The sequence below is a fragment of the Arvicanthis niloticus genome, chromosome 1, assembly GCF_011762505.2.
Source record: "Arvicanthis niloticus isolate mArvNil1 chromosome 1, mArvNil1.pat.X, whole genome shotgun sequence".
NCBI lineage: Eukaryota > Metazoa > Chordata > Mammalia > Rodentia > Muridae > Arvicanthis > Arvicanthis niloticus.
In genome coordinates this window covers 159,890,398-159,911,798 of record NC_047658.1, presented here as the reverse complement: position 1 = coordinate 159,911,798, position 21,401 = coordinate 159,890,398, and the positions used below count along the sequence as shown (strand labels likewise).

General features: G+C 47.8%; 1 protein-coding gene across 4 annotated transcripts in view; it reads right to left on the bottom strand.

Moving 5' to 3' along the window:
• The window catches only part of Rbm20 (RNA binding motif protein 20), a 187,801-nt gene that overhangs the window by 6,979 nt on the left and 159,421 nt on the right, over positions 1 to 21,401 (bottom strand). For all 4 annotated transcript variants that reach the window (XM_034499236.2, XM_076924409.1, XM_076924418.1 and 1 more), the window contains exons 8-13: positions 17,418 to 17,497; positions 15,089 to 15,710; positions 9,910 to 10,014; positions 8,233 to 8,869; positions 6,519 to 6,650; positions 450 to 571 (exon numbers count right to left, since the gene is read on the bottom strand). In XM_034499236.2, coding sequence (XP_034355127.1) covers positions 450 to 571; positions 6,519 to 6,650; positions 8,233 to 8,869; positions 9,910 to 10,014; positions 15,089 to 15,710; positions 17,418 to 17,497 — 1,698 coding nt within the window. The remainder of the gene's footprint in view (positions 1 to 449; positions 572 to 6,518; positions 6,651 to 8,232; positions 8,870 to 9,909; positions 10,015 to 15,088; positions 15,711 to 17,417; positions 17,498 to 21,401) is intronic.

Sequence of the window (21,401 nt, the reverse complement as noted above, 5' to 3'; positions counted from 1 at the left end):
ACAACCATTTGTTATGCTACCTGAACATGTAATTTTTATTCCAGAGTGTATTTTAAAAAAGGCTATCTGCGTGGAAGAAGAGACCCTGGAATATATGCAGCTGAAGCCCTCAGGCTGAGCTGCGCAGAGGTCAGAACTTGATTCTGCTCTGCCTCGCTGGGTGTGGCTGATGTTTAAAAGGCCACCAGTGTGTCTAAGCAACCACTGTGGAGTTGATGCTCTGAGTGTCTTTAGGATGAAGCCTGGTAGTCAGGTGTTCTCTACATACTCAGAGAGGTATTTACAAGAGCTCGTCTGGAAAGCATGTCATGCTGGGGGTCAAGTCCCTATGCCTGTCCTTGAAGATGGAAGTTTGAGTCAGAGGAGAGGCCTGAGACTCTTGGTGCCTGGCTTGTGACTGGAGGCTGAGAATGCTCATCAGGGGTACAACAAGTGTGGTGGCTGGTTACCTGTAAGTTCCTGTAGTGGACAGTGCTGCGGCAGTGGCTCACTTTGGCCGCCTCCTCGCTTGTGTAGAACAGGCCGCACAGCTTGCAGTAAAAGCCAGTTCTGGGAACCACGAACTCCACTCCTGGGAAAGGTTGGAGAACAGGTAGCCTTAGGAAGGTAGTGAGAGGCCCTTGGACCCCGCCTTCTTCACTGTTGACACAGTGAATAACTCCTCCACACCTCACCTCATTATCCACATTTACAGCATGGCCAGAGAGAAAAGACAGATTACTCCATTCACAGGTGTCTGTGAATGTCAGGGAGCACCACAGCAGGGGGGAAGGGTCCATCAGTCTGCCTCAGAGGAGAGCGGAGGGAAGGTTTCTTTCCTAAGGGTTTCACATAACTGGCTTCCCTTCTCTGCGTTTGTGACCAAGTACAGAAAAAGTCTCTATATTCTGGGTTTTTTTTTTTTTTAGAATTGTCCTTTATTAAAGAAAAAAAAAAAAAAAAGCCCAAATAATAGTAAGAGGAAAATCCGCCCATTCTCTCTAACATAAACATGTCTTTCCATGTGATTTGTTGATATACAAGATTTTGGGGGGGGGGGCAGTTTTTGATGTTGTTAGGCGTTTGAGACTGGCTCTATTATCTGTCCTGAACTTGGTTCTGTAGACCAGGCTGGCCTCGAACTCAGATACACCCATCTCTCTGTCTCCTTGGTGCTGGGATTACATGTGTCATCAGAAGAGCTAAGCCTAGGGCACTCAGGTTCTGTACCCTTGATGGGAGTCTGAAAGAACACAGCAGTGTGGGGAGAGGGTGCTGCTCCCATTCCCTCTGCTGGGACAGTCTGGGAAACCAGGTTGACCTTGATGAGGTACCCGTCCCTCAGGGCCCTGAGACAGTCTCCTAACCACAGCCCAGCCCATTCTTTCTCCACTGGTGCTCAGCACACAGGAGAGCCTAATCTGGTAAATAAGACCTTCCTTTACATCTAAATAATAACTGATGATGATAACTGTTAGCATTCTGTCTAAGCTCCACCCACTACCTGGCAACAGCCAAGTATGCCTGACTCACTATAAAAGGGGCTGCCTGCCTCCTCCTCTCTCTATTGCTCTCCGTCTTCCTTTCTTGTTCCTGCTCTCTCCCCATTCCCTTCCTCCCTCTTTCTCCATGTGCTCATGGCTGCCCTCTACCTCCTTCTCCCTCTCCCTCTCCCTCTCCCTCTCCCTCTCCCTCTCCCTCTCCGCCTTTCTCTGCCTTTATTACCCCCTCAACTCCTCTCCCCATGCCCTTAATAAACTATTCTATACTATACCATCGTGTGTATATCCTCCTCAGGGGGAGGGGATGACTCAGCAAGGGCCTGACTACACCCCCATAGAATGTATCTCCCGTCTTTATCTTTTTATAAACACATCAATGACGATGGTGGTGGTGGTAACTGTATTAATGTGAACGGGCAGCTCTAGGGAGAACAGGAGAAGCAAGAAAGCCTGGAAAACTTCTTGCAGCCTGCCAGTGCAGAGCTCCACATTGGAGCTTGGGACCTGGGCTGTCTCTAAGCCATGCAGCTGTCAGCCTGCTATCTGCAAAGTCCTCAGCATTTGACAGCAATCCCCAGAAGTGAGAAAGTGCCACTCAGTTCAGCTGCCCCAAGAGGCTGAATGTCCTCCTCCTTTACCCTCTGTGTGCAGAGGATAGACATGTGGCCCAGCTTGAGGGGGGAGGGGAGCTTATGGGATGGGGAAAAAGCTCCAGGCTGTTGCTGGGAAACAGGCATCAAGCAAGACCCACGATCTCTTTCTTCTGCTGTTGCAAAATAGTTGTGTGCTGGCTGGTTCTTCCCAGGAGCCTCAGATGTATTAGGAAAGAACTTCAGACAGAGGCCAAGCTTCTACCCTGTCCCATCCCCATGGGTGGCAGGGTGCAGGTGGACTGTACCAGGAACAGAGCCCCAAGGACTCTAGTGTTGACCAGGCTCTCCTCACCCTGTCCTGGGGTTCCCAGAAAGAGTATAACCACCTCAGGGGAGTCCATGGAGACTGAGGCAGGAGCCAAATTGAGCAGCCATGGCCCCTCTCAACCAGAGGGCTACAGCTACCAAACATGGGTTTGTGCCTGAGCTCTCACTTGAGTAATGTCTCCCACCACACCACCAGAAGTAAAGCCAAGAAGCTTGGAAGCAACAATAATGGTGGTGTGAGATGGCACTTAGGGCGAGACAGGCCTTCCAGCTTATTTAAGCTGTGACCTCAGAGGTGTTTGTTAACTGCTCTGAAATGTGTTCTCTCATCTGCAAATTGGGTAGACTACTGCCACGTGGTGTTATGCGGGAGCACCTGTCACTTCACCTGGTGCTCGGGGAAAACATTCAATTAGGAACACAGAAACCAAGCATCCGAACATTGGCCTTCACCCACCCTCCAGCCTTTCCCAAGACCACCCAGAGAACCACTTCCACGGTTGGGCAGTAACTTTCTTCCCAGGCCCTGCCCAGTGGGTTAGGTCAAGATCAGTAATCAAAAGACATCGTTAGAGAGAGCTGAGTGGAGGCAGGAGGATCCTCAGACCACAGTACAGCCCAGGGGTTGGGAGGGCACCCAGTGTCTACTACCATGCTCTCAGCAAGCCTGAAATGTAAGGACCAGAGAACGGCAGCGCTGAGGGTCACCCCTGTAGCCATGGTGGGACCAGGAGCCACTGCGTCCTTCGTTTCTTCAGGTTTTATTAAGTGCTGCCATTAAAGCTGCGTTTGTCTCCTAATAATAGCTCCTGGCATGGGTAATTATGACTCCGTCATCCTAGTAAAGCCTGCGTTGGAGAGAGGGGGAAGCTCACTTTTTTGCCAGCGATGCTATTTGGTTATAGTAAGAGCAGGCCTTGGCAGGCTCACGCTGGCTGGAGTCACAGAGTGCTGGCCTGAATCACACAGGCAATGCCCTTCTCCAGCCACAAACACCCCCAGTTCGTGACAAGACTGACCTCTAGATCCTCCCAACGGGGGGCCCTGTCCTTGGCATCCTGTATTTTACCTCTGTGCTTGCCTCAGGGACCTGAATGTTGTCTCTCATGTTTCTAGAAGTCTCTCTGCAGTAGTGAACAGTTCTGGGATGTAAAGGGTTTGCAGCCCCAGTGAGAAGCAGCAGGGTGAGCCTTGATGATGAGTAATTCCAAACAACCTGGCAGCCCTCCCTAAGCTTCTGCTACTGGAAAACTCCAAGACCTTACATTCACTTCCTCCTCGAAATCCATCTGCACAGAGGATCCTTCACTAGGTTCCCAGAGACAAACAGCTCAAAGCAAAATGGTCAAATAAGTTGCTATTTGTCATCCAGCCATTGAGCAGCAGAGATGGGATTTGAACCCAAGAATACACAGTCTGTGTTCTTCGGCACAGAAATGGCCTTTCCTTTACTATGTGCCTGAGCTAGGGGCAGATAGCAGCATGGTCAGAGGCCAGACACCCCAAGTTCCAAAACTTGCTGTATGATCCTGAGAAAGGCTCCTTAATCTGCTCACCTGTCAAACACAGAAAACAGCGGTGTCCCTTCCTAGGGGGCTGGGAGAATAGAGAGCAATAAGCTATCAGCTTTCTAGGTTAAATGAAGATGTCCGTAATGGGCCCAGCTAGAAACACCCAATGCCAGTCACCAGGTAGGCAAACAGAATGTGGTGTATCCAAATCCACAAAGCCGCGCAGATGTGTACACGCATCGAAACTGATCAAACCACACTCTTTAAATATGTGACCTTCGCTGTATGCCAGTCACACTCCAGTCTGGCCCTTTACAAAAACAAAATCAGATACCATTTTCCTCCTAACAGCTTGACAAAGATTAAAAACTGCTCTCTGGATTTGGCAAGGAGGTAGAGGATGGGCGTTCTCCCTGGAGCTGGCGCTGAAAGCTGCTATCCTCTTTTTGGAGTGTAATTTAGTAGCAATTATCACATTTTCAATGCAAATATATATGGCCCCACAATGCGCCCATGGTTGGCTAGCATCCCATCTCTCGGAACACCGGCATGTGCAGGAAAAGAACCAACCCACCACATGTGGACTGCAGCAGAACACAGAGACTAAGACACACCCCTAGAATTTGAATCCCTGCGTCAGCCCTTCCAGATCAGGAGGCTTGTTACTGCATCCTAGATTTCTTACTTGTAAAGTGGGGATCTAAAACATCGCCCGTCTCCTCAGTGTTTGGGGAGTGCTCAATGGTGCACACAAAGTAAACACAGAGCAGTGACAACAGGTAAGAGCTTAGCTGTCACCACATGTTCATAATGGAGAAACAGGCAAACGGGAAACTACCCAAGGGCTCACCAGTAAAGGATCAGCAACTGTGGGGCAGATTTTAGGATGGAGTGGTTCAAAAAGAGTGTGCTCTTGGTGTACTGACACAAAGTGATCCCTACGACCCACTGCTGGAAGAAACACGCAAAGCAATGTATATGGGAGAAAAATCATCTGAGGCTGGGGGCACAGTTAAGACCATCAATATTAACTTTTTATTTGGTCACTTTTTAAAATGTGTTATAATAAGCTTCGTACAGTGAAACACAATAATGGAAAAACATGTTTTTCAAGAAAGCACTCTTCATTTCTGCTGTATCACTTGATTCCAAGTTCTTGCTTGAGACTTTCTAGACTCTCAGTTCCCTCAGGGTGCAGGGAGCAGCACCACGTGATCCAGTGAGTGTTTGCTGATGGCTGAGCTGAAGCCTCTGAAAGGTAGGTTCTGCAACCTCTGAGTGCAGACTTAGAGCGCCTGAGAGCACCAGGATTCACTCTAAGGTCTGTCTGTTGTCTTTAGAAGTGTTTGCATTGGGAGGGAAAAGGAGCTGGAAACCTGGGCACCAGTGCTTGCCACATAAGCATGTCGACCTGAGTTCTAATCCCTGACACTCTTGTAAAAAGCCAGGCATAGCTGCACAGTACTGAAGCCTTGGCATTAGAGGACACAGAGGGGCAGATCCCATTCAAAAAGCTGTAAATGCCTGTCTCAAGGGAATAAGTTGGGGAAGATAGAAGAGGGTCCATCTGATGGTCCCCCGGGCTCCATATTATACACGTGAGTACACATGCCTACCCACACTCATGTGTATGTAACACACACACACACACACACACAATTTTTTTTTGAGAGATACTATGCAGCAATTCTTTTAAGAACAAGATTCTTCAGTTTTTAAATCTAATTCTACAAAATGGCATACTGAGAGTAAAGAAAAATACAAGAAAAGTAACAGAAGCATGGCTGGAAAGAACAAGCCTACAATGATGGGCCTTCCCCTGGGTAATGCATTGGTCATCGGTTTGTCATGCTTCCTTGTGACACTTTCCCAAGTGTCCCCTCTGAATAACTGCTCCTCCTTCATCCCTTTATGCCCTGATCTTTCAGAGTCAGTGCAGAGCTCACAGATCTTGGTCCAGGAGGTTCTTACTAGTATACCACCCTGATACTTTCATAATCAAAAACACACCTACTGCTTCAACCCCTGCTATTGATGAGAAGACTGAGACTCAGTAAGGTGAGACTTGTCTGAAGACACAAGAACATCCATGAATAGATGGATAAGGGCCTGGGTCTCTTCCCTGCACCCTCTGCCAACTTCAGTCTATTCAGTGTCTCTTGCTGCCTCAGAGAAGCAGAAATCTATCAAGGAGAAAAAATTATATAGCATTGTTCTGGGACAAGGGCATGTGGGAAGATAGCAGAGAGGGCGTTCATTTTAGTTGACAATTTGGAGATAGTTGGGATTCTGCTTTCCTGCCTGAACAAGGCCTAGGCTTAAAGTATCTACAAGGCCAAGAGTCAAGCACTTTCTGATGGGGAAGCAGGTCTTTCCTAGTAGAATCTTACTGCTGTGGTGTTCAAGGCTGGTCACCTGGGTATTAGATCTGCCCGGGGCCTGAAACCACAAGCATCTTTACCATCTTGCAGATCTGGGCTTGTGCATCACACCTTTAAAAGCAAGGACAACACAACGGGCAAAGGCCCTCTCGAGCTCCTCCACACTGCTTCAGAACTGTCATTTCCTGGAGCTGAAATTCAGAAAGGTCTGTGGATTTCACGTACCTAGAGGAATGCTAAGTTCACTGAACACTTCTGGTTCCCAGGAAGGCAAAGAAAGGGGCTCTTTCAGCTCCGCTTCGGTGAATTCTGGTGATCTCACATTCAGAGATTTCACTTCCGTATACCTGGGGTTTTCTGCAAAACATGAGCCCGTGGGATGGGGGATGGGACACACACACATACACACACACTGTGAGTCTCAAAGAGTCCCTGTAATTCTACCCAGTGTACTGTGTGATTGGGAACTGTCCCTTGGACTGCTTAATCACATGGTGTTGGGGTAGGACCGCTAATTAGAACCAATGTGCTATAATTAAGAGCATTTTCCATTGCCAAAAAAATGCCACATGCAATAAAACTTGGCACGTCTTTGCACTTGGCACATGGAGATGGATTGTTAATGCCTTCACTTGGATGGTCCACCCTTCACTACCTCCAAATCCATATTGCTCCATCTCTACAGGCAGAAGGATCCTTGCAGGGTAGAAATTATGCTGACATCTGCCAAGACTGGCCAAAGAGGCCATGCCACTCTCACCCCACGCTCATGAAGTGCACTATTAAATGTGAGCTCCAAACACTGGGAAAGTTAATTTACCCAGAGACCAGCACTGGCTGAGACCCATATCACAAAATAAAAGGGGCTCCGTCAGAGCCAGTGAAAAAGCCTGTGCACTTTACTTATGCCTGCTCCAGATGGGCTGGGCCTCTTTGTTGCTCTAGCAACAAGCAGGCTGATCAAGGTGGTTTCCATGGAGACTCAGATCCCAAGCAGGTGAAAGACTGCTCGGGTCAGCTTGACATGGAGGGAAGCCCAAGCCCTGGGTTACCCACAAGCTTGTGCTACCGCAAGGGTCTGGGCTGGAATGTTTATTTTCTGGCTTTTCCTCTATATTTTCTGCTCCGTGAGTCTTACTTTGGCCTCAGTGATGCTGAGGGCTTTCTATAAAATGAATCTCTAGTTGTTTTCACTGTTAAAGAGTCTTAAGGAACACTCACCCGCCCTCTACTCTCCACCACCACCCCCGCCCCCGCCACTTACACACCCTGGATGGATCTGTTTCCATCCGGCAGAGAGGCCAAGGCTTAGCCCGTTTTAGACTCCTTATTTCATGATGTCATAGCTCTGAGCATAGACACAACATCACCTCCGGTGGTGGAGGTGGACTTGTTTCTGGGAGAAGTCCTGCTCCACTATCAGACCCTGGAGAAATTTGGGTCTGAGATAGTTAGAAGGGAAACAAGCCAAGGCCTTTACAGAGCCTTCTCCTTCCCTGTGTGACAGTCCCTCACCACCCCCTGCACCCCCCCATCATAGAAATAATTACCAAGGGTCTCCATCATTCATAAAGGGCAGCAGACCATCAAAAAGAACCCCAAATGCTTTTGTACAGGTTAAGTTCTTAACCTCAGCCTGATCTTAGTTGCCCATAGGTCACCATTTGGGACCCCACAAAGCAAGTCGACCTGAGCTTGCTTCTCGGAACGCAGGGCCACCTGCTGGATTTCCTTTACACCTTTGCTCTAAGAGTCTGGCCAGGCCCTCAGCGGCTTGCTTCCGTTGGTAGTACTTGACTTTCTGTCTTGGCTTTAAGGTAACTCCCATCTTTCTGTTCCAGTCTGCACATACCCACATTCCTGTCCTGAGGGGAGCAGTGGTCCAGTCCACCCAACCACCCGCAAGGGAAAGGAAGGTAGTCACCCTCAGCCCACACACCTTGGCAAGCCTGGCTTTGGAGGTCACTTTCAGAAGGGGGACTGGCCTTCTCTTCCAGGGGGCTGACTTCATGATGCCCATCTTCTGAGGACCCCCTGGCCTTGCAGTCATCGAGAAAAGGGCTGGACTGCCGGGCCCTCTCATCTGCTGGCTGGGGGGAAGACATTTGCTGGGCTGCAGGGGCCAGACACACATCTGAGCCCTCTGCTTCTCTTGCCTTCTCGTAGCAATTTGAGACCTCCAGTGAGAGGCCTGTCTGGCTTTCAGCTGGCTTCCGCTCAGCATCCAGATTTAGGCCAGGCATCTCCATGCCCGTGTCATTGGGACAGCTTGTGGAAGTAGACGGCACTTGTCCGGGCAGCTTCAGACTGAGTTCTGCGTCTCCATTCCCTAGGGTCTCTCCCTGCTTGGTGAAATCTTTGGCCAAGTCCAAACCTAAGGTGGCTGTTACACAGGGACATATTTTAGGGAGGATTTTGTCTTTCTGGTCAATGGGCATGATTTCTTCCAGCTCTGGTATGTCTGGTTCCATGATGAAATCTTCTTCCCCTACTTCATCCACTGTGACCAGCTCCTCCATGTTGGTGGGGTACCAGTTGTCCCCCTCGGGCTCACTTCCACTGTCACAGTCTTGTCCCTGTATGAAGATGCAAAGTAGGTGTCACATGGTGGCTGAGCGTACTCAACCAGAAATCATACACATTGGCTATAGAAGCCCTCCTGTCAGAAGCACTTGAGCACTTTTCCTTCTCCGTGGGAAGCATTTACTGGGTTCTTGGGGGTATGTGAGCCCCTTAAGCCTCACTTTATTCAGTCACCCTCAGGATGGTGCCCAAGTGGCACAGGCTTCAAAATAAGCCCTTGCTGCTCCATTTGCCGTGCTTTAAATGACAAAGAATCCTTAACCCTGCTACATAATAGATATTTGTAAATATTTTTGGATGAATGGCTACATTACAACTGCTAAGTGCTTATCAGAGCTTTTTCTATGTGTGGACGTCACTAAAGGTGACTGGAAAGAATCCATCACAAACTTCCTCCAGACTCCCTCTCTCAGCAAAGGTGCAACTTCCACCCACACTCGCCCTCCGGTACTTTTCCCTTGGTGTTCCCAGCAGCCCTCGGGCTTGGCACACAGATTCGGAAGATTAGTGTCCCCTGACCGGAAAGGCATGAAGCTGGCCATGATCCAAGGACATTTCTTTTGCCTGTGGAAGCCCAGCCCAGGAGGACAGTAATTGGATTTTGATTTTTAACTAAATAAAAATAATCTTTCTAAAACACAGAATACATCTCGTTAATCTCAGGGTCTGGGCCTGCTGAGGTCAGGGCTCCAAGTTGACTACTTGTGTTGTGGACCCACTAAGGGACCTGCCTATTTTGGGAGCCTGGCTCTGAAGCCTGAGTCTTTTTTGGGCATATGTTTTCTTTTAGCAGGACAGCCAAGTTGCAGGAGAGGGGGGCGGAGCCCAGGCAGGAAGCTGAAGAGCTCCCCAGTGGAGACATGGAAAGACTTCCACAGAGCCGTTTCTCCAGACAGCACTGATGCAAGTGGGCCATTGATGCAAGTGCTTGCAGAGACATGCACGCATTCCATATGCATGCAAAACTGACTCCTGTGACAGAGTCCCTGATGCCAATGTATGACACCACCACCAAGATGGGGGACAGACTTACCTTCTTCGTCCTTGTGTTTTCTGGATCAGAGGACTCTGCCCCTTCCTGCTGTATGCCCACCGATGAGGGGCTTTCTTCCATGCCTTCCTGTTCCTCAGTTCCAACCTTACAAGGAAAGAACAGACCAAACAAGAATGAACAGAGGCAGGAGAAGAGGGGACACAGAGATTGAGAGAAGTAGAGAGATCCACATGCTTCTCCCCCCTTCCCTCGCTCCCTCACAGAGCTGGGGAGGCCACTGCTGAGGAAACCAAGGCTCAGAAAGAAATGTGCTCACTCACACTGACAGAAACATTTTAAAGTAGGTCCAGTAACTTTCAGGGGACAGAGACCCCTGTTGACCTGAGTGTCTGCAGTGAGGCTCAACATAAAAAAAGCGAAAGTGAGTTGAGCAGGGAACATTTTAGATAGTTATGTAAGTACCCACATAAAATCTGCAACTTTGCCTCGTGGCCTTCTTTCACCAAAATATTACCAGTATGATCTTTTGTAGAAGGCTTTGGAGCTGGAGAGATGACTTAGCATTAAGAACACTGGCTGCACTTCCAGAGAACCTAGGTTTAATTCCCAGCACCACATGGTGTCTCAGAACCATCTTTTATTCCCCAAGTCCTAGGAATGTGACGCCTTCTGTCCTCCACAGACACTAGGCATGAAAGTGGTAAACAGACATATGTGCAGGCAAAATACCCACACATATAAGCAAACAGTAAAGGTGTGCTAATTCTCACTTTAGAAGCTTCTAGAGCTTACTCTTCCCATGGCTTAACCCTTGGCCATCAAGTTAAAGCTACTCCCTGGGCTTCTTTGGCATAGGTAAATTGTATTTTTATCAACATTCTTGGGGCCCAGGTTGGTTCAAGATAAAAGCTCTGATCTTAATTACTTGCAGTCAGACACTCCCCCTTGAGCTGATAAGGAGCCAACTGGAGCAGGAACTGGGGGCTGACTGGTTTAACTCGTTATTACTGGATAGGGACAGTTGACACAGCAGACTCTTCAGCTTTTCTCCAGTGCTCTGCGTGTAAGCCCAAGAGCAAAGTAGCGGCAGCTGTCCTCACAGCTGTCAGCAGCCAGCTCCAACCGAAGGACAACCACTTGTGTTGTTGTTGCCTTAATCTCCTTAGGCAAATTGTCCCGGGCCCTTCCTTATTGAAATAAACTACCCTTCTCAAGTAGTTCCCACAGACATACTCTTGATCAATGGAGTAAAGCATGCTCTTCCAGCTCAAGCTCAGAGCAAAGGGTAGTCTTAGTGATGTAGCCAGAAGCCCTCACCAGAAAAACCTCCAAAAAGGAGCAAGGGAGGAGACACCTGCAGGTGAGAAGAGCAACCTCAGGGCAACAGACACAGGACTCCACACACAGCTGCCTGCCTCCCCTCTCACCTCACAGACCACCACGGCAGTGGGTCTCAGCAGCCGGCGAGCAGGCATTGCCACCACCCAGCCAGGAATCCCACTCAGCTAAGATCTCTCTTCTGATCTCCACTCTCCCTGCAAATCTATTTTTCTCTAAGGCAATTCAAAAGGATCCTCTAAGATGAAAAAGGAATTACACCCTCACTGCACTTTCTTGTCAAAACACTCCATATACCTCTCCTTTGCTGAGGACTGAGAATCTTTAATCTGCACACGAGGCCCTCCATGATACAACTTTTATGGACAAATCCACCTCAGCTCCCAACACATTAACTTGGTGCGCCGCTCCAACTATATTGACCTCTAGCCACACAGAGGCTTTGCTTGTGTTGTTCCCTCTGTCTGATCTTCCTCTCCACTCCCAAAATATGTAGGCTCCCTCCAAATCTCCACAGGGAAGCCTTGAATTTATCAGATACTGACAGAATATTATGCAGCTGTCCCTTTTAGCATCAGCCAGAGGCTCCTCTGTTAATGTGAAGGGTGACTTGGTCATTGCATCGTGTCCTGGAACGCTAGGCTCTCTGAAGCGAGCGAGTACTTTTATTCTTCCACACTTCTTTTCTGGGGTTTGTCTTCTGCAAGTCTCTGGCTGTGTGAGACCTACAGGCGTGGTCTAGACTATCCATTTTCTTGTGTGTATATATGTTTGTGTACAGGCACACATGTGTACAGCACACGTGTACAGCACACGTGTGTATATTAGAAGACAACTCAGGTATTGGTCCTCATGCACTTGGCATGACAGCAGCCCTCTGGAGCAGAGCAGTGGCTGACATCCTCTGACGGTAATCACGACTTCCTTGGCCTCACACCACCTAGCTGGCTTAGCTTCCCCGGACATATCTGTGGTCTGAGATTCCTCCAATCTAGAAGGATGGACTTGTGTTTCTTTCCCTCATCCTTTCTCAGTGACTTAATTTCCTTCCTTTTTTTCTGGGGTTCTAAGGTCAGGTCTGCACCTGGCCACCCATTACCACTGAGAGACACACAGAGGTTCTCCAGCTGCAGAGACGTCAGAGGGTCTGTTATGACCACACACTCATTGAAGCACTATGGCAGCCTAAGGATCAAACCCAGCAAAAAGCGTGGAGGTGGAGAAAAGGGTGTGACCTGGTTCTCAGGAGCCAGGACTTTGCCTCTGAAGTCTGCTCAGTTATTCCCTTTCCCATAGGTATGTGTTTAACACCCACTCTCTACTCCAAGGACAGGGTCAAGGCAGTGAACACAAAAGATTCCTGCACTGAGAGATTATGTTTGGGGGTTGTAGGGTGAGGGTAGACGGTATATTAGATAAGGCCACTCAGTGACCTGTGCCATGGAACAGAGAGGGAGGAGAAAGAAGTGGATAGAAATATTGAAGTGTTATACAGCAGCCATAAGTAAAGACAAAGATGCTAAAAACAATCAAAGTGGACTCGTGGGGAAGGAAGACTGTCCATGGCAGGGGGCCGCGTGCAAAGGCCTGCCAACTCATCCTGTAGGCCTTTGAGGCCCTGAGCCACCACCAGCTCCTTGATTACTTCTGAGCAAAGACAGCTGCTCTATGGTATCCATGGGGGCTGAGGATGGTTCCAGACTCTTTGAAGATACCAGGACTGCAGATGACTAACGCCCTTGTATAAAATGGCCTCTATTTCCTGTAGCCCACACATATCCCCTTGTGAACCTTAAATCAACTCTAGATGACTTCTTATCCTTATTGTCATGCAAACACTATATGAATAGAAACATCTGCAGATGTTCACTACCGAGCCTCTTCCTGAAAGTCCCAGCTGGCTCTCAGGATCCAGTTCAAGTCTTTAACAACGCATAAAGGGAAGCAAGCCTACCCTACCTACTTCTCTGATCTCGCCTCCTGTGCTTTTCTGTTTTGCCAGTTGAGAAAACATGGCAGACTTTGAAATGGACAAAAGAGATCTCTGGGTATCCTTCCCCCATCTTTGTCCTTCCTCTGTTTGTTTAAGCGGGGATTGATTCCAGGGCTCTTACAACTAGGCAACACTCCATCACTGAGTTTCATCCTAGCCACTCACATTTTGAGTCAGGGTCTCACTAAGTTGCCCTCAGGGGCCTTGAACTTGAGATCCTCCTGCCTTTGTCTACATAATAACTGGAATTACACATCCGTGCCACCATGCTCTGCCCCGTGTCTTTTCAACTAGAATGCTAGGTGTTTGTCAGCCACGTCTTTCTAGGGTATTTGACTCTTTGGCTGTCGGTGTTTTTCATGATTTTTTTTTTTTTTACATCTGTGCTATTTGCTGAAATCTGATCACTGATCCTAACGTAAAGACTTTGTACTCATCAAGATGCAAGTGAGTGTTATCCAATGAAGACTCAGTGGATCCTCTGTTTCCTGTGGAAAACACCAGTTATACCTCAATAGTAAAGTCCTTTGTTAACTATGATGTAAGATGCCTATTCTTAACTCTCCTTTGAACTGACTTTACAAAATATGCTGGTAAGATGAAATGAAGGACTTAGTAAAGGTCTTTGACATGTGTTCACCATGTGTTTATACCAGAATTACAATTTTATGGTTTTTTTAAAAATAGAATCTTTAGATATATCCTTAAAAATGCAGCCATGTTGGATATCTTCACATTCTTGAAAGCAGCCATTTGTTTCACCTTTGCCGGCTGCGGCTTCTACCAAGAGTACCAAAGCGGTTTTTGCCTATTTTCAACACCCAGCTCAAACACCTTCTGCATGCAGCTTGTATTCTGCAGTGTGAGTTGCCTACAGAGCTGCTGATCCGGCTCTTCAGCTTTGGTTCTATCATATGCAGACTATTTTATAAGTGTGTCAGCCCTTGGTCTCTGCCGCATATGGCTCTCTCCTATGTACCTTGCATTGCTTGTGTCTGGCCCACCACCTAGCCCTCCTCCCACGAATGTGGGAATAACGGCCCCAAGTGACACTTCACTGTTCATGGAATTAAGAACTGGACTTCTTATTCGGACTGTCACCAACTCCTGGGTTAGGGTGACTAGAAGATATGCACAAAGATTTTTAATGATGAAGTTTCTTAATGAGAACCCCCAAAACTCTAGTAGCTCACCCCTATTTAATAGGACATCTCAGCTAAAAGTGTCAGCCAATTTATAATCCAAACATGGTACCCAGAGTCCCCCCCCCCCCACCTCTTATGAAGCAGACTCTTGGCTATAAGTGCCATTTTATTATTATTTTAATTAAAGTCTTTTATCTGGTGAAGCTCACCATGCTTGAGTTCCCAGTATAATTTAGGGGTGGCGGTCACTTCTCCTTACATGCCGTTGGAATTCTAGCATCAGTGATACTTTTGGCACACAGAGTAGACCAAAGATCTAATCTTCCCTTGGGTGACTCTGTGGGTGTCAACACCCCAGGAACACTCCACCCTGGGCAAACACAGAACTACAATAGACTTTTCCATCACGCCTCTCCTTAACTTCCAGAGAAGGCAGCAGGGCGCCACCGGACTTGGAGCCAGACCACTAGTTACAACTCCGGCTGTCCCTTTTTTTCTAAGCCTGCCTCCTTGGTCAGACAGCACAATGCTCTATGTTTTACGTTCCTCCGCTACAGTGATGATAACCCTAGCTTTGTAGGGGTGCTGTGAGGATTAAGTGGTGTATTTTATATATTGTTCTTAGGACAGCGCCGCGCACCTGACAAATGGGGAAGAAGCATACACCACCCACAAATGAGGCTTGTGACTTTCCTCTCGGCAGCCTGCTTCCTCTTACCTGGGCTCATAACTGCATCCTTACCTCGTTCTCTGCCAGTTGGCTTTCTTTTTTGTCATCAGCTCCTTCTTGGTCTCTGTCAGCTCTCTTGGTTTTATTTTTCTCACTTTGCTTGGACTTGGTACCCTCAGGAGCCCGAGTGATCTTGGGCTCTGGATCCTCTTCCTTGACAGAGTCGTCTGGGTGAGGATGTCTGGGCTCCCGTAGTCTCGCCTCTTCTTTCCTCCTGGATCTTCCTGGCACATCCTGCTGCTGCTTTGGGTATTTGTCTAGCTTGGCTTTAGACTCTTTTCGATGGTAGCCGTCTTCCCGGCCTTTGTAGCCGGACGCAGAATGAAGTGGGCCGGGAGACCCTGACTTCAAGTACTTTTCCCGGTAGCCCCTCCCTCCTTCGAGTCGCTCATCCAACTCAACTTTGTCCAGCTGCCTGGGATAGTGTTTCCGGTCATGTGCCCAAACATCCAGCCTGTCCCTCTTGTCTTCCCCATTCTCCCTCCTGGGGACAGTCTCTCGATCCTCATCCCTCCATGCGTAGGGGTCACGGCCATTGCCCCAGTCAGCCCGAGAGGGGCCTGGAGGACTGTGTGATCTTGGGGAGAGTGATCGGCTCATTGGACTTCGAGAACGTGGCCGCTCTGGACCATATCTGGGAGGAAGGGAAGAGACAGGGTTTAAACTCTGCAGAGCTCATACCCCACATCACCCAGATGGAGACACACACAGATCTCTCAGGGATATACTTGGCATAACCTGCCTAGCTGGGCATTCTTCAGTCACAACCCAGTAGTACAGTGTCCATGAACCAGCCCTGTCCCCCCTCTTCACTTCTGTGGGAAAGATTTTCCCCTAAGACACTCTCTGCCCCCACCACAGTGGTTCAGGGTTCGGAAAAACAAAGAATTAGGAACACATCTAAGGGTTGGGAAAGGTCTCAGAACACAGAGCTATTCAAATTTGAGATGAAGACATTGGACCCCTCTGGAAGTAGAGCTGCCTAAGGTTAGGGTAAAATGTCCTCCTCTCCCCACTCTATGCTGCCACAAAACTACAGCTGGCATGGTATAAAGCTGGCTTTATACATACCGTTAAAACCCCAAGTAACTGCAACTTTAAATTAGAAAACCAGACAAACAAAATCCTAAGCCTGAACATTCGCGTGCCCTCTGAAGGCTGGTAGGCTGGTAATTAATGAGGTCATATACCTGATATCCTAAAAGGATAGAACATTTTCATTTGGTTCTCAAATGTTGAACAACACTGTATCCCTCAGTGCCTAGACAGAGACAGGCATCTCTATTAGAACCAGGCTAATAGGATTGGTCTCTCAGCAGATGTGGGAAACAGGCTGGTTTCCTGTCAACAAGCTTAGAGCACCCTCTGTGGCTGCTCTGGAGACTGCAGGCCTGGTTATGGTTTTCCTTTCAGTCTTAGCTCTTTAGAACTGATGACCATAGTTCCATAAATGTCAGTTGAAAGAAATTAGTTGGAAAATCACATGTGTTCACTGTCCGGAAGCAATGGTCAAAGAACTGGGTGGTCCCCCCTGCCCCATCTACATTCTTAGTCTACGCCTGCACTCAGCTCATGAGAAACCGAGAGCTAGCTACCTCTAAACAAAATCTCCGACATTACCATGTGCACCAAGGACACATGAGTAAAATATAAACTTGCCCCAAAGAGCCAGATATCAACTCTCCATTCTCTGCGTTCCTCTGAGGAAGCCCAACGTTTCCCATGTCCCTGTCTAACCTGAGCAGTTCTTTTGGGCTACAGTGGTACCACTCATCTAAACAGGGATGAGTAGAGGCTAGAAGGTCAGGTGGATGAGTCAGGGCTAAGGGTAGGCCATGTTACAATTCAAATCCCCCTTGCTGAGTAATTTCACATCAACCTGACAGAGACTAGAGTCATCTGAGAGAAGGGTACTCTACTTGAGAAAATGCCTCATAAGATCAGCCTGCGGGCGAGCCTGTAGAGCATTTTTTAAATTTGTGATTGACATGGGAGGGCCCGGGAAATAGAGCTGCCCCTGGGCTGGTGGTCCTGGGTTCCACGAAAAAGCAGGCTGAGCAAGCCATTGGGGAGCAAGGTAGTAAGCAGCATCCCTCCATGAATTCTGCATTGGTTCCTGCCTCCAAATTCCTGCCCTGTTAAGAGTTCCTGCCATAGCCACTTTGGCTGATGAACTCTTATAGATAAGTGTGAATAAAATAAACCCTTTCCTCCCCAAATGGCTTCCAGTGATGGCGTTTCATCACTGCGGTAGAAACGCTAACTAAGACATCCCCTAAGAACAAGAAGCTAACAAGGTGTTTTAACCTCCAGGCCTCTGACCTGAGACCCCGAGCCTCACCTGTCAGCTTCCCGGAGCATGTCCCTCTCCCTCTGGGAGTGGATGTCCTGGATGATAGCGGCCACATTTTTTCCAGGTTTCTAGGTAAAGTCAGAGAGATCATTACGGGATACCTCGAGCATCAGCTTCCGTTTGCTGCCAGTCCACCAAAGGGGGAAATGATACATTTTGTGGGAAAGATAAGAGGATTGATCCAAAAGATAAGGCCTGTGAACATCGTGGGCACTAGGATAGGGTTGAGAGTTCAGAGAGCAAGGCGTGTGAGTTATATCTTAATAAAGCATATATTAAAAAAAAAAAAACTCTGTCACCCATGCCAAATGTTGATGGAGAACTTTACCAAGAAGCCTAATCGACTGTTCTTTTGCTCTTTACTTCTCTCTGTGTAACTTACAATGACCTCCAGAGCCATCCAGACACTAGAGAGCATTACGTATCTTATTCTGGGAAACCTAGGTCCAGTGGACAGAGATTAAAATTCTGCACTCTCAGCAAGGCATAACTGCAGATTTGCTAAGGTCTGGGGTGTCTGGGAAAAGCACCTAGTAAAGCTAAGAATGGAGGAGGGCCTGCCTGGGGTTTCAGGGTGAGAGGTCAGGGACACTGGGAAAGGACATAAAATGTTCAAGCCATAGATGGATCACCAGTCAGATCAAGACACAAAGGAAGGGACAAAGAGAAGACAGTGATTCTGATAGAGCCATGAAAAAAAACAAGGACCCGACCCAGGGATTCAGCATTGGTTGGGTGAGCTACCCCAAAAGAGTACCTCACACCTTAGGAAATAGTACTTATTACATTTAGTAAAAAGTATAAGCCTTGACAGTTATACACGTATGCAATGTCATATATGAGTAACCAGGTTATCCAGAATATGCATTGACAACTCTCTGCAAGCCTCAGGAAGAGGCCAAGGCTGGGCTAGGGATGAGAAGAAAGCTCCTAGACAGGGCTGTGGGTAGTCTTTCTGCCTTCCCTCAGAAGTTGGCTACTGCTTTCTGCAGCCAATCCATGACAGACAACAGAGCCTGGGAACACTGAAGGATCCTCCAGGATCAACCAAACCTATGTGACAAGTCATGCATCATGCAGGAGTCCAATCCCAGGCCTCAGGTCTGTGGCTTGTACTGGAACAATGGAAGCAGGCAGAAGCTAAAATATGTCTCCATACTGGGCAACCTTTCAGGAAACGGTAAAATTCCCAGAGTGAGTTGGACAAGGGCTTTATTTAGTAAAAGGAGACTTAGGGGTTGATGTATTCTGCTTTTCTGGAACTTAATGCCTTCCCTTTCAGACCCAGGAAAGAAGAAGGGGGTAGGTAACCTTGTGAGACAGCAGGTAAGAGGAGACAGGGCAGCCAGTGTCAGGGACAGAAGCATCCAGCATATGATCACCATGAGCTTCTCTCCTCCAGAGTGCAGGTGTCACAATGCTGCCACAGTGCCACAAATGTGGAGGTAAAAAAATAATAAAATCAGTCTATGGCAAAATTTGGGGTAGCTTGTTATTATAGGAAAATTTGAATGCGCAAGAATGCAGAGTGAATGCACAGTGAATCCAGCCTAATCTTGTGACATCTGTACTCTGACCTCCTTTTCCCACCTTCAAAATTTATGCTGTAGCAAATCTCAAATGCTGCATCTCTCCCTCTGTTTTCTGAGGAAAGTGATGCTGATCGCCAGCCATCTAGAACACCAGGCAGTTTTCTCTGTCATTACATCATGCTGCTCCTAAAACAGGGCGAGAGTCTAAACTCAAATCTTCTATGAGTCTGTGATCCATCCGAACCAGGCTCTGTCATTTCAGGCCCAGTTGTTTCTGTCACGGCTGGGCTTCCCAGCCTGTAGGCCTCTTCTCATTCAGTTCCTTCCTGGAAACGCCCTCTCTGTTCAGCTAATTCTCCCACCGTAATATGGCCCTGCCAATCAAACCACAGCCTTCCCCTGGCCACAGAAATCAATTGGGGATGGGCACATGTGCTAAAGTAGTCCAACGAGAATGACGGTCAGATGTTTTGTGGGAGGTATAAGAGAAAGTCTGGCTCTCTCTTCTCAAGAGAGACCATGGAATCTGAAGGTAAAGCTGAAGAGGGCTACCATGCCATCTAGAGGAGAGAGCCTGGGTCTGCTAAAGGCCGTCCCACCAAGCACCCAGAAAACAAAGCCATGGACAGCAGAAAGCAGAGTAGAGAACAACACCGTCTTGATGATGTCATTTAGGTCCCCACAGCCAGCGGCTCTTTCACTTTGCATTCACGGAAGCCAAGGAATCCCTTCTTTCACCTACATCAACAGGCTGAATTACCACAAGCCTCTGTTACATGCAGAGAATCTGAGCTGATTCATGTCAGGGTAGGGGATACAAAGCCCATTACTACACACTTGGAATATGCTGACGGTCACAGTGACCCAGAGGGACGTTATGACAACACGAGGAGCAGAAAACCCATACCAGAGGTCAGAAAACAGTACGTTCTAGGGCTTTGCCACTGAAAGTGTGTTCTTAGGACCAGGAGGAACAGCATCTACAGAGGTTTGTTAGAAATGCAGAATCATAGCCTTGCCCAGACCTGCAGGATCCCGGGTGACTTGCAGACACCCTGGAAAAGCTCTGTCAGCACACTGTCCTGCCTGGGGGGCTGTGAAAAAAAAACTACCTAGATTCTCTGCTTTTTCTGTTCTGTTTTCATGTGGAAAACCTAATATTGCAATATAAAAAAAAAAAAACATATTTGGTGCAAACCTCGTATAATCTCAGGTTTGTTTGTTTGCTGTTTCTTGTTGTTGTTTGTGTTTTGTTGGTTGGTTTACTTGTTTCATCGTTGGTGTTATTGAGGCAGTGTCTCACTGGGTAGTCCTGGTTAGCTTGGATTGCACAAAAACAAGGCCAGCCTGGTTTAAAGGAAGTTTAACTGTCTTTACCTCTCCAGTGCTGAGGTTAAAGGCAAGCACCACCACACCCAGCCAACAGTCTCAGATTTGCATCCTGGGTCATCCAGTAACTATGATCTTGGGCAAGCAGGGGAACTTCCACTAGACTCAATATCTATCTGTAAAATTGAGATTATAATACCTGTCTGGCAGGACTGACGTCAAGATTAAAGTAGATAATGTATGAAAAGTGCTTAATACATTACTTGCCCCAGAGTAGCAGGACTCAATTAAAGGTATACATTATGGCGTACTCTCATAATTACTATGATTATCCGCCCTGAATGCCTCACGGGATAGTGATTGTGAGACTGGAAAGAAAATGCATGGGAAAAAAATTGTTTAAAATCAAAGAACTCAAGTATACTCTGACCTGATCTCAGTATGGAGGTTCATAGAGGTTAAGCAAGTCAGCTCAAAGCATAGGATGGTGTGATCATCTTCCAACAAAGGGTTACCTTTGTTGGCTCTGTTTTTATGTGTCTTCTCCCATCAGATGAAGCTCCTCACACACTTGCTCCTTTCTTGCCAGTGGTACCAGCTCAGTTGCTCACCCACAGTGGGACTCAGTGACCATCTGCTGACCACAAGCCTGGTGCTACGTGACATCTTTAACTCCTATCTATCACCTGAACTGTCTCCCTCAGCAGAGTGTTGCTAGGCCTTGGTACTTCAAGGAACTACTGTTGTTCGTCCTAATTAGAATCTTATGACACTTCATTTGGAGGCCCAGCCTGCACTGGGAAACTCAGTGCAGAAATTTCATTCTAGCCCCTGGGGGAAAAACAGGAACTGGCTAGGTACAGAACAGGGTGGGGCTTTTCTCCAGTCTGATGCTTTAATTACAGAGAAAGACAATCCAGGCTGGGCCTGAAGCAGAATTGTTGGGAAGGAACTGCAGAGGCTAATTGCTGGCAGAGCAGAGAGGGGACTGGAGTAACTGGCTGAAATATTACCCAGCTCTGCACATGCTGTCAGCTCTGCATAGCAAGTCATGCTACGAACAACTACTTAACCTTTGTCTCCCGACGTCAACCCTCAAGACTAAGGGCAG